The sequence below is a fragment of the Ptychodera flava genome, chromosome 5 (genome assembly GCF_041260155.1).
Source record: "Ptychodera flava strain L36383 chromosome 5, AS_Pfla_20210202, whole genome shotgun sequence".
Taxonomy (NCBI): Eukaryota; Metazoa; Hemichordata; class Enteropneusta; family Ptychoderidae; genus Ptychodera; species Ptychodera flava.
In genome coordinates this window covers 11579381-11597578 of record NC_091932.1, presented here as the reverse complement: position 1 = coordinate 11597578, position 18198 = coordinate 11579381, and the positions used below count along the sequence as shown (strand labels likewise).

The 18198-nt window shown below is 36.4% G+C and overlaps 2 protein-coding genes across 2 annotated transcripts in view; both read left to right on the top strand.

The window, feature by feature from the left end:
• Nucleotides 1-18198, top strand: part of LOC139133015 (D-aspartate oxidase-like) — a 46702-nt gene that overhangs the window by 13102 nt on the left and 15402 nt on the right. The window lies entirely within an intron of this gene.
• Nucleotides 654-18102, top strand: LOC139133012 (inositol monophosphatase 3-like). Its single transcript, XM_070699388.1, has 5 exons — nt 654-1189; nt 6314-6482; nt 9896-9991; nt 11084-11251; nt 11795-18102. Exons 1-5 carry the CDS (start codon nt 812-814, stop codon nt 12055-12057), a joined length of 1074 nt encoding a protein of 357 aa, XP_070555489.1. The 5' UTR covers nt 654-811; the 3' UTR covers nt 12058-18102.

The window sequence follows — 18198 nt, the reverse complement described above, 5'->3', positions numbered from 1 at the left end:
AAATTTGTAAATGAGTGAATTGTGTTTTTAAATAATTAAGAGTCACCCATACAGGAACATGCTAAAATGAAATGAATATACGACAGCTTTCTGCTTCTCTGAATACTGTAATTTGTCAAAGTTTCATGAGCTAAATAAACCATTTATTTTTATGCATTGTATCTTAAAATGGAAGCCGTTAACACGCTAATATAAATTAAAAATACTGCAACTTTCTGCTTTTTTGAATACTATAGGTTGTCAATAAATCAAAATTACTCATAATAGTTTAATTTTGGGTACGCCGCCACCTTAAAAGAGGATAGCCAAAAATATCTCTCATGTAATACCTGAAATCTTTCTTGCCTGTGAAATCAGAATTCTTTGGACGGATTTGGTCCGAAATAAAGTGAAAAAAGAAATAAAAGAACGATTAAATGTCTTAAAATGGTATAAAGGTGTTTTAGACCAGCAGTCCAATTCATAGAGAGTACTGATTTAATATGTTCATGAGAAGAGGCGGGGCTAAAATTTATCTGACTTGCAATTTTTTCTCTCTTATCCGTTATTCATATTATTACCATCAATGGTTTCAGGCCATGGCTAAAAATTAATAATTACCTATTTTTTGCGGTCAACTAGGTATATATTTATAAAAAGCAAATATCTGTTTCCCCTTATATATTTAAACTCATGTCATACGATAGGTGTCAGTTCCAGAATTTTTCAATATAATACAGATTTTCGGGCGACTCGTAAGCGACGAATCGGTAGCTAAAAAGGATAACGCTCGTCTTCGAACCTACAGTCTGTGAATTACGAGCTTATCAATATGATTGAAACCAAAAAGATGGCGCCGGTTCGCATGTCTCCGCTCGGTATCGCTGTAATTGTAGTATTTTTACTCGCCTGTGTTCTGTACGTTCACCGAAAGGTTAGCGCTGGAAAGAGCAGCGTAGGCACAGAATTGAAATTTGAACCCGATGGCGGTGTACCGCAGACAATTAACATGCGAGAGCTACTTTCGACGGCGATAGTGCTAGCACAGAGAGGCGGCGACAGAGTTCGGGATGTGAGGGAGGGAAACACATTGGATGAGAAAAGCAAAGGAAAAACTTTGGAAGGGGCGAACGACCCTCTCACAGACGGGGATCTTCAGTCTCATCGAGCTATGTACCATGGATTTAAAAAGGCGTTTCCCAATTTGAAGGTAAGTTTCAATGTCCACGTCAACACCACAAAACACAACCGAGACGAGTTTGTCTCTGTTCACGTTAATAATACTATCATTGTTTATCGCGTTCTGAATGTTATTCCTATATTCTTAATTTTTGTGAAACTCATCACTGGCCTGATATTTCAACTTAACAAAATATAAATTCTGCATTGTGGACGTGGAACCTAGGGGATTACTACATTGTGGTATATTTAACAAACGTAACATTTGTTGACCGGTAACCTGTGACTCACGCTTACCGGTGATCAATGAAATGAATGGGGACAGCGGTTAATGAATATGCATATTAACGGCATCAGCTTGCACGGCCGTACCATTTCGATAAAGGGGAAAAAATCAGAAATCAGACTATGTGACCTTCAGCGACTGCCAATACTTTGATTTTAGGAGTTTGGCATTGTTATTTGTTAATTTAAAATGCCCAATAAAATGATTAAAACCCGATCAATCTAAATTATTGTTTCTGACAGTCAAAAAAACCGCTGTAGTGTAGGGCGAGTCAAAATGTCGTAACGTTGACTATTTGTAGTTTACTAACACAGGACTCACAAAAGCGATTATGACTTGTTGCCACGTGGACACAATCCACGCTCATTTAACGAGCTGTCCCTTCTATTGTAGCCCTCAAGTACTGAAACCCGTGAGCCTGCAATTATTTTATTTTAATTACATATAGCTGATATTCTAATCAAGCTGTGACAGGATTTCAATGTTGTACAATTTTTAGTTCCCTGTGCAATTGTATCACATTAATTAGTTGTGATGAAGGACATTGATTGTTCCCAAATATATGTAAACAATGTTTCTTTAACAAACGGAATTCATTGTTTTCAGAGAGAGGAAGGGTGTACATTGCAGTTCTATTTCAACTAATATTTTGATCAAATTCACTGTAATTATGTGCCACCATTACACCATAGAAATACTCACTCACCATTCAGATTTTAACTTTAGGTGCCTAAAAAAAACCTGTCAGCCATTTAAACATCCAACAAAGTATTTCAGCAATTGATCCTGTTTAGGATAAGGTCAGTTCACATATTCAATTTCATTGTCTGATTTCGGTACTTATAAAAACCCTTGATGGAGGGGTGGGACTATTATTATTATTATTATCATAATTATTGTCATCATCATCGTTATCATTGTGATTGTCATCTTGATCATTGTTTATTACATGTGCGATGCAATATCTTCAAAAGAAATTGTTGACAAAGTATAGGTGATGGGAGACAAGAATCTGAGTGAATGCTGTTTGCGTGCCATCGAATACCCATCTGATAGCCTGTATCATCTGTATCACCTGTATCATATCCCTTCCCACTCCCAGTATTTCTGCTGAACACTTTTGGCACTCCGATTTTTTTTATTTTGGAAGCCAGTCACAGTAGTCAAAACAGTGAAGCATGCTGAAAAGCTTTGTCAATAAGACACCTCTTGTGAAGCAAGCACTCTACAGACAAAGAAAAAGGACACAGTTACGTAATTCTGTGATCTGACAGAAAGTGTATGTTAATAGCCAAAGATCCTGCACTGTATAATAAGCTAATGGCTGCTACCATAGACAGTCTCACCTTACTGTCTACGCTGCTACAGAAACTGGAAACGATAGCAGATAGAAGAGTGAGGTGTGTTTGTCACCTGTAATAAGTTAGATCAACTATATACATGTACAGCATATTGTATGAGTTCATGGTTAAATAAATAAGGTATTTCTAGGTACAGAAAATGTCAAATATCTATTATGTTGTCCATGGATATGCCACAGAGAGTGTCTGCCATGTTTTGTCCCCTCACACAGTGAACTTTGCTGGTACCACTACCAGTCTGAGTAAAATATATATACTGTACTATACATGTAGGAACCAATATACCTTACAGTGATTAAAAAATTATGTAATGTTGAAATAAGTTTGGGCAATGTGTTTGTTAGTTGTACATGATTTGAGTTGTGCCAGAATTCATCATCAGTCAGATAATAAATGTCAACACCCCCACCAAATAGTGAAATACCCTCAGATAATTTATATCAACATTCCCCCTTCCCCGTAGTGAAACGCTCTCAGATAATTACTCACAATTTTGATTTTATACCAGCTGACAAATTTTCAAGTACATGTAGGCCGTGTGATCCATCACTCTACAGTCATTTCAGCTTATGGATATAACTACCATATTGCCGTTTTGTTGTAACTCCTTTTGAACAAACCACATTTTACAGACAGTCTCTTTTGACATGACTGTTACCTGGTGACATGACTGTTACCCAGTGACATGATTGTTACCTGCTGACCTTGTAAACTGAACCCTGTCAATTTCACAGGGGTACAAACCGTTACAAAAACTCTGTAGATGTAGATGATACAAGTACATGTACATGTACCGTACATGTTATTGTATTCATTAGCTGTAAACATGAAATACAGGATAGTATTATTTTGTTGATGACTTCCCTTGAGGATGGAATGTAATTATCATGATTATTCAGTGAAACATGTAATATTTATGACATTCTATTTCTCTTCATTAATTAATGGAGCAGAACTACTATCATTCTCGATACTGTGCTCCTTATGTAGTGTTTTCAGTTAACCCTTTGAGTGTTGAAATTTTTCCCACCAAAATTTAAGTGCAACATTTTTCCAATTTTTATGAATTTTTCTGTAATTCTTTTGAAAATTTTAGACCAAATAGACAGCACTTTTCATAGATGCCAGTTTTGGGTCAAAATTTTGGGGAAAATCTGAAAAAAAATATGCAGACCTGAAAAAAATTGTCTGGGTTATATTTAATAAAGGTGACAAAAAATGACTTTGGCACTCAAAGGGTTGACATGAAGAAAGACCCATTTACAATAATAGTATTTGGCGTTTACATGAAGAAACCCATTTACAATAATAGTATTTAGCGTTACTATTGTTCCTTTATGGCTTTTTGCAATGAGATTTACATATTTTAATAAGATTTTCATCATTTTTTTAGACACCAAGTGCATTTTCTTCATCTTCTCCCAAATATATTTTGAAAAACAAAATATTAGCCTGGCTATGATGAGGCATTGTGTGATACAATATGCAATGTTATTGTGGACAAATGAAGTATAGACCAGTCTAAAATTCAGTGGTTAACAATAATATATATTATAGCCCAAAGATGGGACTATGTGCCCAAGGGTAGGTAAACATTTGCCCGACATACATGTACATGTAAGGAGGGCAAATTGTCTCCTGCCCCGAGGGTACATAGTCCCTTGTTTGTGCTATAGTGTTTTATTACACGCCTTTCTTACACAGTTTTCACTCAAAATAAGTTAGGTTTATTGGCAAATGATGATCAAATGCTTTATTTCCATCTTAGACTAAAATCTGTCAAAAATGGAAAGATTTCCATCATTGAATTGCACAATGATATATAGGGCCGTTCACAGTTTACGTCACTGTTCTCTCATTAATATGCAAAAATACATATTTGTCCGCATTTTAGATTACGCTTTTGAAAATTACGCATGCAAGAACGACGAAAATACATCTCAGTGGGCGACTGCTAGTGTAACAGTGAATACTAAAAAACATATTCACGACTCAGAGTACAAGCTGCAAAAACAGCCACGCATGCAACATTGATAAAATTTGTCCGCATTTCAAGCTGCGTGTCCGATGTCGCGCGCGTACAGCTATATTTAGTAACAAACCTGTAACCGTGAACAAGGCTATTTAAACTACTGTTATGCTGTTTGTCAATTTTTTTCTACAAATTTTTCCAAAAACCAGATTTCCTATGCAAAACATGAAATTTAAACATTTTTGCATCAAGAATTTGTCAAGTTGAAAATAGTTCCGGTTCACTTTCAATCCGATGATGACTATTCGGCCCGCAATGTCAATGAGGAGTTACCATTGAATCCTATGGAGTGCACGACGTTTTATATACAAGGCATGTAATAATATGGGTACTAGAATACAAGCTGTATTGACCAAAGTTTAAAGGCCCTTTTGGTGATCCCTGGGATCACCTTTGTTCTAGCCTGTAAGAGGATTATGGAGGCGTGATAGCCTTTTGTCTTCCGTTGAAATTGTAATCTTATGGGTAAATTTTCTGATGAGACAATCTGGTGCCAACACAGGCCTTTAACCTTTAAAAAGGTTTAGCATAGGCATTCGGTAGGCATAGTCCTAGAAGTACCATTCCACAAGTTCCTGCTAAAGTCTAGTTGTTTCTTCTCCCTGAATGCAAGTACCGTTAATACTTTAACCGCTTTGATTTGGCCAAACCCACTGTCATCAATATTGATTGTGGAATTGGAGGGGGGACAGCATAAAGGCACTTTTGGCGATCCCTTGGATCGCCTCTGTTCTAGTATGTAAGAGGATTATGGAGGTATGATAGCCTTTTATTTGCGTTGAAATTGTAATGTAGGAAGCATGTTTTCTGATGGGACAATCTGGCGCCAACACAGCCTTTATGTTGTTGGCCACATTAAACTTCAAATAAACTAATTTTTCAATACATATTGTCTATTGAACCACTTTTCCAAAACAGTTTGGTCCAACCATATTGTTTTCAATATGTTACTAAATTTGTATAACTAGACCAAAGCTTTTGAAAAGTCCATAGGGTTAGTAAAGAATAGGGCACTATTCCTCCCAATCACTGTCAGGTAGAGTTGATTACATTGCCTGTCATGACAACAAGATTTCTGAAAACTAGCTTTTTACTTTATCCTACATATCTATCCATATGCCTTCGAAAGTTTGATATTGAATTTCTGTATGTTGCTATTATGAGAGGTAGCCCTGCTGTGTAAAATGTTGTCTGTCACATTATAACTTGCAGTTCATTCACCGATTAAAAATGTTGTCTTGTTGTTTTGCATGTGATTGAAATTTTCACATAATGTAGTTCCTGAATTAATCTTATGGTAACTTTTTCCCTTTTCCGAAGAGAGTAAAAATGCAATAAAATTTTGTAATCAAGAAGTTCATAATTTTATCCACATAAAGTATATTTGTGAAAGCTTGCTACTAGTTGAAAAGCCCTTTTCTCAGGACCCTTTTCAGCACATATTTGAACGAAAATGTTTTCTGCATTAATTCCAAGGTTATTTCAGAAGAACATGAGGCCCAGGATATCTGGGACCCCAATGAAGTCCAAATGCCAGACAAAGAGCTTCCAGAAGTCTTCAAGACAATTCCAGCAGATGAATATATTCCGGTAGAAGACATCGCTGTATGGATTGATCCGTTAGACGCCACACAGGAATACACAGGTTGGTAGTCTCCGTGATTTGCGTCAAATAGTTTATGCTTACAGATAGTGACAGGTCACCCAAAATTTTCCCTGTTACCATTGCTAAACTAAAGTGACATAGTCTTATGTGATGTCTTTTGTAGGTATTATTTCAATACTGACAGGTCCGTCCACAGGGCCTCATAAGTGCCTATTTAAGTCAATATTACAGCGTTTTTCTTTCTTTTTCAATGTTACAAATAATCCAGCTGAAGAGCACAACACTTGTGTAGCTGTCTTTTGTGTAGCGTGTATTGGCATGTATAGTGCGTCCTCGTAAATGTGACCTTTAGTTCCGTGACCTCTAGGCTCTAGCCATGCCTACTTCCTGCCCTGCCCTCGCTATGCTTACTGTACTAATAGTACAGTAAACACAGCGACGTCTGTACGCATGGCCAGTAGGCATGGCCAGAGGAATTGGCTAGAGGTCACGGAACTAAAGGTCGTATTTAAATATGATCACATTCCCCATTGAGGGCGCACTATACATGTCAATACAAGCTACACAAAAGACAGCTACACAAGTGTTGTGCTCTTCAGCTGGTTTCAATGATTTGTAACATTGAAAAAGAAAGAAAAACGCTGTAATATTGACTTAAATAGCCACTTATGAGGTCCGTCCGTATTCAGGATCTCATCAAATCAAAAAATCTTATTGTTTATCAGAAAAAGTTTGCATGTGTATGACTGCCCCAATGAATTTAAGTTTCAAAGATTCAGTGTTCATCACTGGCATTCTTGTAATCTGATCTCGGCAATATGGAGCCGTGTAAACCTAGAGTTTTGACAGCACTGTTGCACACGCCTTGCTTCATGTGGAAGCCCTGGAATAGTAGAGTATACTCAATATTTCCCATAATAGTGTCAAATGTTGCTTTTGGTATCAAAGTAGGATGTTTAAAAATGTTACAAAAAAGACAGCGTCACCATAAACTGGTATGTTGAAAAGTTGCAGTTGTATTATTATTTGCAAGTGGTGAAACCATTTTGTAATGTATTTCGTTTTGTTTAATGAAATTTCTGTTAAGAAAAAATTGCTCTCACACTGCAGTAATTGTATTTTGGAGAGTACATGAAATTCATATACATGTACAGTTTACATTAGGATTTCAAATTACAATAGTTAATACACAATATCCAGGACAAGAATAGTCTCTCTATCTCTCTCTTTCTCTCTCTGTCAGACCAAGAAAATTCACAAGCAAGCTAGCAATTTTATGATTAAAAATGGTATGATAAAAATGCAATATTGAATATTTTGAATTTCATAATCATAACCAAATTTTGGGTTAAGTGGTAATTGTTTTTGTTCTGCAGTGAAATGATTTATCATCCATATTTGAAACCGTCACTGTACAGTTTGCTTGAGACTATTTCAAACAAACACTTGGTATGAATTTAGTCTTCTTTCTAGTACACTATTTTCAAAACATGTCACTTTAAATCTCTCCGTATAATTCTCTGGAGTGAAAGTTAATCTTCCAATGAAAATGGAACGTTATATATCATGCTGCCATGTGCTATTCAGATTGGATGAGAGCTCATTCCACCGATGTTAAAATACTGGCCCCTACACCAGTGTAGAGGGGTAATGCAGAAACCAATAAAGGGGAGGGCATTGAGCTTGCAGAGAAATTTTGGGGTAATAAATAAATGAAATAAATAAATAATTTAATAATTAGTATTTTGCAAACACAGGTGTAGACTATTTCATCCTCCTTTTAGAAATGCCTCACTGTACTTTTGGCACTTTGCCATACTTACACTGTCACTTTTTGTCGTATGCTTCACTGGACATCAACCATGGCCGAATACACTACTGAGCTGACAGAGAAAGATTTCCAAAATGAAACAGCTGACTTGATTCAAGTACAACACAGCTGATTAAATTGTCAACATTACACACACATGTACAGGCTATGTTGACATGTTGAATACCAGGAATTTTAATATGATTTATGGAGAAGAACAAGGAATTACTATTTAAAGGCAGAAACAATACTGGAAAATATACTAAAACTAAAAGTTCCAGCTTATTGAGCTCAACTTTGGGTCACCTCTATTTACATGTAGGTCACCCAATATGTAATTCTAGAATGCTAGACAAAACGTGGAGATTTGATAAGGACTCTGTGTCACAGGAGTCTTAAAAAGTGATAGCATTGATGCTAAGTGCCTTCAAGTCTCGTAAATGTGTTTGACACAGGGCTTTTGTGTGACATGAGATGGTTGCCTTGACAATATTTCACTTTTTATGGTATCACGTGATGTACATGCGTAGATTAAGTCCTTGCATATGACTTTTGACCTTTGCAACGTCAAGTGGTGTGAACTCTATCAATGAGAGTTCTGTGTGTGGTGTGAATCCTTGTACTCCTAACACTCATCTCTGTCTGGTTTCTATATTGCAAGTGATTGACCTTGTTTGTGTAGAGACACTTTGCTTCACTCTATTCCTGCAGTCAATGGAACTAGTAATGACTTTCAGGGCACCAAAAAAGATGGCATTGAGGGGCCATTGTCTTTCCAAGTCAATGAAATTCAGCAATGACCAGTCTTGTAGTGATTATACACATGTAAAGTACATGTGGCAAGTCCAGTGTCGCACGTTGTTTTAGGAGGGATTTTACTGATGTATAAACTACCAAGCTTGACACAAGTATGGTAAAGATACATTCTTGTACATGAGACATGCCATGTTTGTGAAAGTAGGGTATTGCTAATGACCATGTTTTACTCTCTTGACTGCATGGGGTGGATGGGCCCAGCAGCTTAAAATGCTGGAATGAAATCAAGCTATTTGGATCTGATTGAGTATAGAATGCGATACATTGACATTTAATACACTTATCATACATGTATTTTTCTCTCCACTATATGGCATAGTTATTGTTTAAAGTGTACAGCCAGTTTCTGGAATACATGAATGATGATATTATTTATGATCATAATTGAGAATCTAGACTTACGTTACATTTTCAGACCCTTGAACCTTTGTATTCACAAGTATTCACAGGGCCAACCACATCATGGAAACAATAAACAACGAACCTCACAAACAAATATTCTAAGCTTTGAGGAAGTAGAGTGGAATATTTTTTTTTTAAGTACAAGTGGCTGAACATGTTGGAAAATTTCTAAATTACCACATTGTTCGTTCTAAATTACTGGTACAGTGGAACTCCTATCAAAAGCCACGGTATACATGTAAGTCAATGTCTTGGCCCTGCTGAAGTTCAAGTCGTTGCAAACGTTGGCTTTACAAGAACTCCTCATGTTCATTACAGGGTGCATCCTTCTCAACTAATACTCACTGTAGGCACATACATGTAGTCATCTAAGCTGACATGTCCACAGCTGTGTTGTAATAATAATTCTGATTGTCTGTTTCAGAAAATTTACTGCAGTATGTTACAACTATGGTGTGCGTCGCTGTCAAGGGTGAGCCAACAATTGGTGTAATACACAAACCATTTGAACACAAAACAGGTAAGAGACCCTTATAGTAAACTGACTCGTGGTGACAGGGTCATTACATCACTTGTATTTTCCTTCACTGTACGAAGAAAAATATTAGGGAATAATATCTAATTATCATGTGAATAGCTTGGTTGCAATTGCCTTAGACATTACTCGTTTTTCCTTAGTTAATAATGAATTTAATCACATTCATTATATAATTGTGTAAATGGACAATTTAATAAGTCATGAGGGTTCAGCCCTACGTGTCTACAACAATGTCTTCCTTTACTCAATACTTCACAAAGAACGTTTCAAAACTGCCTTCACAAAGTACTAATGAGACTTTAAAATTTTTACAGCATTCTGAAACTTACAGTATAATGCAACATTATGTAACAATTTATCAATAAACTGCAGTCCTGTTTGTTCGCGTATATTGCTCAGTTTCATTAATTTGTACCCTTGAACCAATTAAAAGATATATTGCTGGCAATCTCCATGCCACATTGTCAAATCTGTTATGTTGATCATCACCTTGTGTCAGTATGTTTAGGACATCACTGTGTTAAAGAAATACAATTAAAATTACATCAAGATCTGAATTGCCACCTGTCGTGATATATGCAAATGAACATGGCCATCACGTAGATGTAGCTGATAAGGAATATAATATACGTGTAGGTAGTGGTGAGATGCTATTGCTATTGCTTGTGATGTGCCATTAATAAACTGTAATTACTGTATACTGTTACTGTGCTTACACTATAGAGTTCAGGTCACCTCTGAGTTGGCCCTAGTTTTAAAGCCCCTGTAGCTGTAACTCTTGAAATTTGTTGACCTGAAAAAGGCTTTCCATTTTCTCTGGTTTCCTTTAAATTCTACAAATTTAAAGGATATAGTCTATTACTACAGAAAAATTGGACGAGTAAATTTAAATTTTAACCGTTATTTTGATTTCCCGCCATTTGGAAAAACTGGTAATATTAGCCAGGCTGAGAGGCGGCCCTGGACCTGAATGTGAACCTAGCAAGTATCAGTGGATATTTTAATTTGCTGTCAAATCAGAGATTATCACTTCAAGTAATTCACCTTTACATGTTTGTCTTTCTTCAAATACAGCATGGGCCTGGGTGAATAAAGGTTCGTCAGGTTATGACCTGCCACCCAGGAAGTCTGAAAGTGAAGCTAAAAAGATTATTGTTTCCCGGTCACATGCTGGCAGTGTATCTGACGTTGTCAAGAAAACTTTTGGGGAAAGCACCGAAGTCATTCCAGCTGGTGGGGCAGGTAGGTGCAGCCTCTTTCACTTGTTCAATTTGTCCAATGATTGCTGCACAAATGATAGATTAAGCTGCTCTCTGACAGGTGCTAGTAATGTCTTGCTAACAGTAATGTATGCTCTGAACAATGTTAGCCGATATTTTTGCAGAGTGCATACAGTACAGACAAGCACACATGCCACCATTTCTAAGAGATGTGTATCAAGTATCATAATTCCATAGTTTAGTCATATTATTACAATAGAATAAAATTTGATCCGGGAAGACAAATTTTAGACAATAGTGTTTGTCCACACTGTACTGCATAGGAACATGCTGTCATGGTTCATCAGTATAGACAGCCTCTTGTAAGGCACTTCAGTTTTGAAAACTTGCCCTTCTGTTAATCACTTTGTCGTCAGTGTTGCTCATATATCACATACATGTAATTTGCTTAGCACGTCAAATCTTTGCCCAGTAGGCAGAATCTTGATTGACCTTATCATGTGCTGCAGATCTTGTAACCAGTTTGTGCTGAATGTCAGTCTCCAACTTTTTCCTTCCTTCTCAGGCTACAAAACATGGGCACTGTTCGACCAGATTGCTGACGCCTACGTCCACGTGACATTGATCAAGAAATGGGACATTTGCGCTGGCAATGCTCTGTTGAATCACAAAAATGGCATCATGACAGACTTAAAAGGAGATCGAATTGATTATTCGGCGGCTTCAAACCCAAAGAATGAACATGGACTTCTTGCAACTTTAAGTGACCACAAAACATATTTAGAGGCCCTGCGACCAGCATATGAAGCTTTAAGCAAAGGGAAGTAGAAATGCTGGCCGCTTTCAGAGAAATTTGCAAAAGATTTTTTTCTTGGTCGATCAAGTATTAGGTTATTATTTATATTATACTCCCATGTGCATGTTCCCCAAGAATGATTCAAATTTTTATTTATGTGCTAATCCAAATTGTGCAATGTCTTATGAGTGTAATATCTTCACCATGGTGGCCATCTTTGTCTTCATGCAGTCCATATGCAAATTAGGACATAGGACGGGAAGTGACATAATGTGTCTATATTTTGAAAAGATGTATGGATAGCCATGTTTCCTATCCCTTTCTGTTTCTACTTTTCTAGTTGAGTTTTTTTGGTAGGAACACATACCTTTTGTGTTCAATTATTTTGTTCTTTGTGGGTATGCAGATAGAAGGATAAAAATTTGTGACTTCAAAGGAAACCTGAAAAATCTTTCAGAAGTCTCCCTCCGCTCCCCCTTGCATTGTAATAATGTTCAAAGCAATTTGACAGAGTTTCAGGTCAAGATATTGACACAAATGATACATAACAAGAAAATGTTACATATGAAGAGAGACAAAAACAAAACTGATAAGCTTAGATTCAACTGTCTTCGCAAAGAATAGTCTCAGAACTTACACACTATCAGTTGCTACCTACATATTGCATGCTTTTTAAACATTTTATTTCTTATTATGAAGGTTATTTCCACTATGAAGTGACAGGCAAGGTTGGGGGACCTGCTACACTTGAACTTCATTTTTCAGTGGTATTGGATTTAGAACGCCTTTTTTTCCCAGATTATGCACGTTTTCACGATTTTGCTTCCAGGCAACTTATGGTGGTGCAATGTTTTGAAAGATACATTTTAACAAATGAGAATGAAAACAATAAAGCACTGTTAATAAATTATAAGAACGAATTCCAGTAATTAAAGATTTACTGATTCTAACATATATGTTCTTTCCTGTAAAATACTGATTTTTATAGACATCAAGTTAGTAATAATTGTTTGATTTCTGGTCAAATCTCCTCATTTTTTACTCTTGAAAAATTGTCCAAGAAAAGAAATAAAAATGTAAATGCAACTTTCACAAAAAGATTTCAGAATATCTTGTCGGGTTCACTGTGATATGTATGAATATATGTAAATATTTGATTTGCATATTATGATAATGAATAATTTGCATAAATCTGTTGAAATTCACACTTTTGTGTTAGGCAGTGGATTCATAATAGTTTTAAGGATTTGAATGAAAAAAAGACATGTTAGTCGGTGAGTGTTGGCAAAAAGTGTTTTACACTTTGATAAATTGCATAATTTCACCTACTTTAACACATACAACAGTAAAAAACTATGACAATATATCACATTGTTCCTCAAACCTATGATAGAAAGTAGTTTAAACTTTGGACGGCAAATAGGAATATTTTTTTTCTTGACAGTAAAACAACAAAATGCAAGGTCTTTGCATTTTGAACTTGTACCTTGAGAGTATCACAGTTAATGCTGCAACTCCAACTCCAGGTACAATTGCAGTGTCACGTAAAGAGTGTGAAAAAGCATGAATTTATGTTTGTAAAGGTCAGGGCAAATGCATATTTACCTTAAACACTGACTTTGTTCTGCAAAAAAATTGTGTGTTATAGAACTCAATATTAAACGCTAGTGAGGTGTTTAGTCCAGTACAATTGATAACTATCAGCTTCTTGTAGGAGACTTGGTCACACCTGACTAGTTGTTGTGCTAATGAGAGACATTGTGAGAACATTTTGTCCCTAAACATAGGAAGATATAGGGTTTTACATTGACTATCAGCCTATGGGCTAATCATGTGAAGGTTATCATGACCTTTGATCCACATATGGGACGTTGAGCCATTTTGTAAAAAACATGGCAATTTGCAAAAACTCAAATGAGTCATGGAGGTATGGATAGTGAAATAGTGTGCTGTCCAACTCACAAACTCTTTTTTGAGTCGGCTTAGGAATTTCCTTAAATTTCTTTTAGTCGGCCCAACACAAGTGCATGTAATATGTTAAATTTTCTAATGCCAGAGAGAACTTTCTAAAGTCAGTGGCACATCAATAGCACTGATTGCAAATGCTGTCATTTGTCCATATTTCTCTAAGAATGACGTAAATAAAACGTGCCCATTTTACAATGGATACTCAAACTGCAACAACAGCCAAGCATGCAACGATAAAATTTGTCCAAATTTCAAGCAGTAGTGTCTAATGTCACGTACCTGCAGCTTTATTTAGTAACAAACCTCAAATTGCGATCAGCGCCATTTAATCTAAGGGTGCACATGAATGCATGTCTGCATATGTGCTGTTTCTACTTAAACGGTATTGTTGATATATTACTTCGCAGCTTAATGGAAGCTGTCCCTTGTTTCAGCAAAAACTATGCTGTACTCTATGGGTTATTGTAGAATTATAGCAAGGGACCAAATACTTTGGTGGTTGAATTATATATGTGTATGACATTGTTTTAAGAGACCTACACATAAATATCAAATAAAAGTTGTACATGAATATTGGATTTGGTTTTGGCAATGTGATTTCCATTCTGAGGGAAAAATTTATCATGCATTTAGCTCACACGACAACATTTAAATGCCCATAGATCCTTGCCTGAGGTCCGAGACCAGCATTGGCCCAATTGTAAGGGGTAGTAGCTTTAGTGTTTGATGGAATTTTTCACAGTTTTCTTCCAGAAAACGACTACCTTTTCTTGTTCTTTTCTGTAAAGTAAGTTCAAGTTCAAAGTGTTGTCCTTGCAAGTACAACGCTGTGTGTTCAACATGAAATGATAGTGTTGTCCAGACATTCCTGGAAAGTCGGTGGATTTTACAGTATCCTTGAAAGTCCAGGAGAAGTCCTTGAAGATGAATGGAAAATTGATAATCAACCCACAATTTTCAAAATGACGTGAGAGTCAGTTGTGGTATTTTGCCAAAATGATATGTAAAATGGTGTTTGAAAAACTGATAAATTGTAAACATGATTTCTTGAACATGGTATTTTGGACCTCAAAAAGTCCTTGGAAATGGCTGAAAAGTCAATCAGAGTCCCTGAAATTGTACCTGCCTTTGATTGTATGGACTCAGGAAATGATATTGACAAATGAATTCCGAGAGGACTGAATTACAGCAGTCAACAATAATACCCGACATAGCACAGGCTATATTGATGGGTTTTAACACTGGGCAGTTTGACATGACTTGGGAGAAGAACAAGAAATATTTGTATAATACCACAGAAATAGTAAAAATTCATCAAAAGTTAAAACAGCTAATGGAGCTTCAATTTCATCTCCTGTTCCTTTGGCCAGTCCTGTTTTGGCATGTAAATTGGTTTTTTTGTGTCTTTTTGTCAATGTTGTACTCTGTATTACAATAGGAGCAAGTTGGAAGCTAATCAGTCTGAATGCTGGGGGTGTAATTTGAACAGCGCCCTCAGAAAAATAGCCTCGTTTTCATTTCAAAACAAAGGTCGCAGTAGTACGCAAGGGTCACACAACCATGGTTGCCTAAACGCCTATATTCACGCTATACCGCGGACCTGAGTGAATGTTATAGGTAATATGTTTTTTTAGGAATTTGTTTCTGATATAAACAGTTTGTCATGTAAAAATAAACCTACCTTCAAAAGATTGTCGATGTGTATACTGAGTAGTTTCTGTTGCATAACACGATTTGGGTCTGTCTATGAAGGAGAAACGGGGCTAGTAAATGGTCTTCCGGGTCTTGAACACCGATCAAATTTCAGCAGTGTCTTTTCAGTAACAATTGATTGTGTATACCAATTTTTAACTTCACAGAGCTATTTTACTGGAAATGGTACACTTTTCAATATACCCTTGGCGAAACTTCGTCTAAAATTTCACCTATGAATGCCGTTTTCTAGTACTTGTTACAGTGGGCATTATACATTCACCACAGATTAGATGGCCTCTACAAACGAGAATAATTTTATGTTAACTACAACTACAGTTCTTTAGTATATTTTTTCCTCAGAATTTTAGAATTTATAATTGTTTTATGTACTGTATATTGAAGTCTGTTTCTATATATAGGAAAATGAGAGCAACTTTACACATCGTTTTCTACCTTTGATAGTGATGCGGTATATTGATTCGATCAATGTGGTTTAATGATATGGAGAAACATGGCGAGACACCGGTGAATCGATAGTGCTTTGACCCTGGTCATGTGATCTGGGTCCCCGGGAAAGAACCGGTTATGTGTTGGAGCTATTTATCCCACATGTTAATTTGATAGTAGCGATTGTTCATCAACTAGAGATGCTAGTATGGATATGTTGTGGTCTGAACTTTGAGTGGTTTGTTGGTCAGACCGTTCGTGTTATTTTATCCTCGTGCTTGATTTGTGCCTGAACGAGGATGTCTCTTAAGTTTTTATTCCTTTTGTATGCTATGATAGGTTTTTCTGGAAAACTTTGACCAGTGTTTGATCGGCTTCTATTATTTTCCAATTTTTTGTTAGACATTGTTTGATTTGCCTGGTTTTGATGAATGGACTGAAGGTCGTTGTGTAAACCAGTTTTGTTCTTATGTCATATTCCTCTTATCTTTATCGGTGAGGTATCGTCGATGGTTGGTGAGATTAACATTTTCTTTATACGATATATCTTTTTTTTCTATAATCTTGTTGTTGAAGTTTGCGTGTGAGAAAGTTGACCTTTTCAATGAAGTCCATGTCGTTGTTGCATGTGCAAGCATATCGGAGAAGTTAACCTTTAATGAAGCCTTTGAAAGTGCCGCTCGGGTGACACGAATTTCTCAATAAATATTGGAACGTGTCGGTTGGTTTTGTGTTGGTTAAATTAAAAGTTCTGAATTCAATATACTGCAAAGACAACAGCTTTATTCTAAATAAACCTGAAGTTTGATCAATACTTAAGCCTCAGAGACTTGACTGCAACAAACTGAGACAAATCAGACACGAAAATTACGTCAAAAAAGTTAAAAGTGAACAACCATGAGGTCACATGCACAAGTTTTTCTATGGGAAGCCATCCTCGGACTGTGATGACCCTGAAAAAAAAAAGAGGAAAAAAAAAACAACTGTGACACGAATTTTACGTATTACAACCTAAAAGTGTCACTTGATGATAGTTTCCCCCAAAAAAGTAACATTTGACCTAAAAATACGCACGTTTTGGGGATTTATTTCACTATGACCGTATGCCAGTACACAGTGTACGTGTAAACGTACAGTACACTAATGTTGATTTGGCGCCATATTGGATTTTAGCGGCAAAACACAGCGGCGAACTTTGCCGCCCAACATCAAATTCCTGGCATGAACAGACAAAATTCTGCGGTAAAAAGCTAATTTATAGTATAATTCCACGAACTATGCTTGATTTTGGGCCATAATTTCATGCTACCGTAGTTGGTACAGCAACACAAGTCCGCGCTCGACATATACATCGTACTATGAAAAATCGCTGAAATCGCAAAATTCACTTTAATTTTTCAAACAGAGCCCCGAAAAGTCACTTACCTTCTCAGAAAATCCAATTGAAGAGATGAAGTTGGTCTCCAATGATAATTATCGGCGAAAAAATGAGGATTTGGGAGCGACTGAAAAACTGTGTTAGCCAGCCAACGGTCACAGTGTAGACTGAGTTGCTGAGTGCCGTTCGAAAGGAAATGGCATTTGCATATGCAAATTGCACCCCTAGCATTCAGACTGTAATTACTTGCATGTCCCTCTTCATCCAATAAAGAAAAAGAAAATGAACAAGGTCACAAACAATTTCTGTTTGTTGGATCCAGATCTATGCACACTTTCACAAAAAGAGCTTTACTTCGATTTCATTCCCAGTCCTACTTTGAAAGCCAATACACCATTGTATTTCATTGGTTGAATGTCAGTCATGTGACAAAATTGTTACTCTGTGAGCCTATCAGAATGTGCCTTCCATAAGAAAATCTCATTTAGTGTTGATTTGTAGTGATGTCTGAACAAAAAAAAAATGTCAGTCTGTAGGTCACTTTTAAAATATTTACTTTGGAAAATGGAATAAAGGCAGTCAAATGAAAGAGTTTGTCTGAGTATTGATATGAGTGAGAGAGAGGCCTGGTAAGTGATGTCATCAAGAATATCCTTTGATTCAAAATTGAAAGGGACTGGAGCTG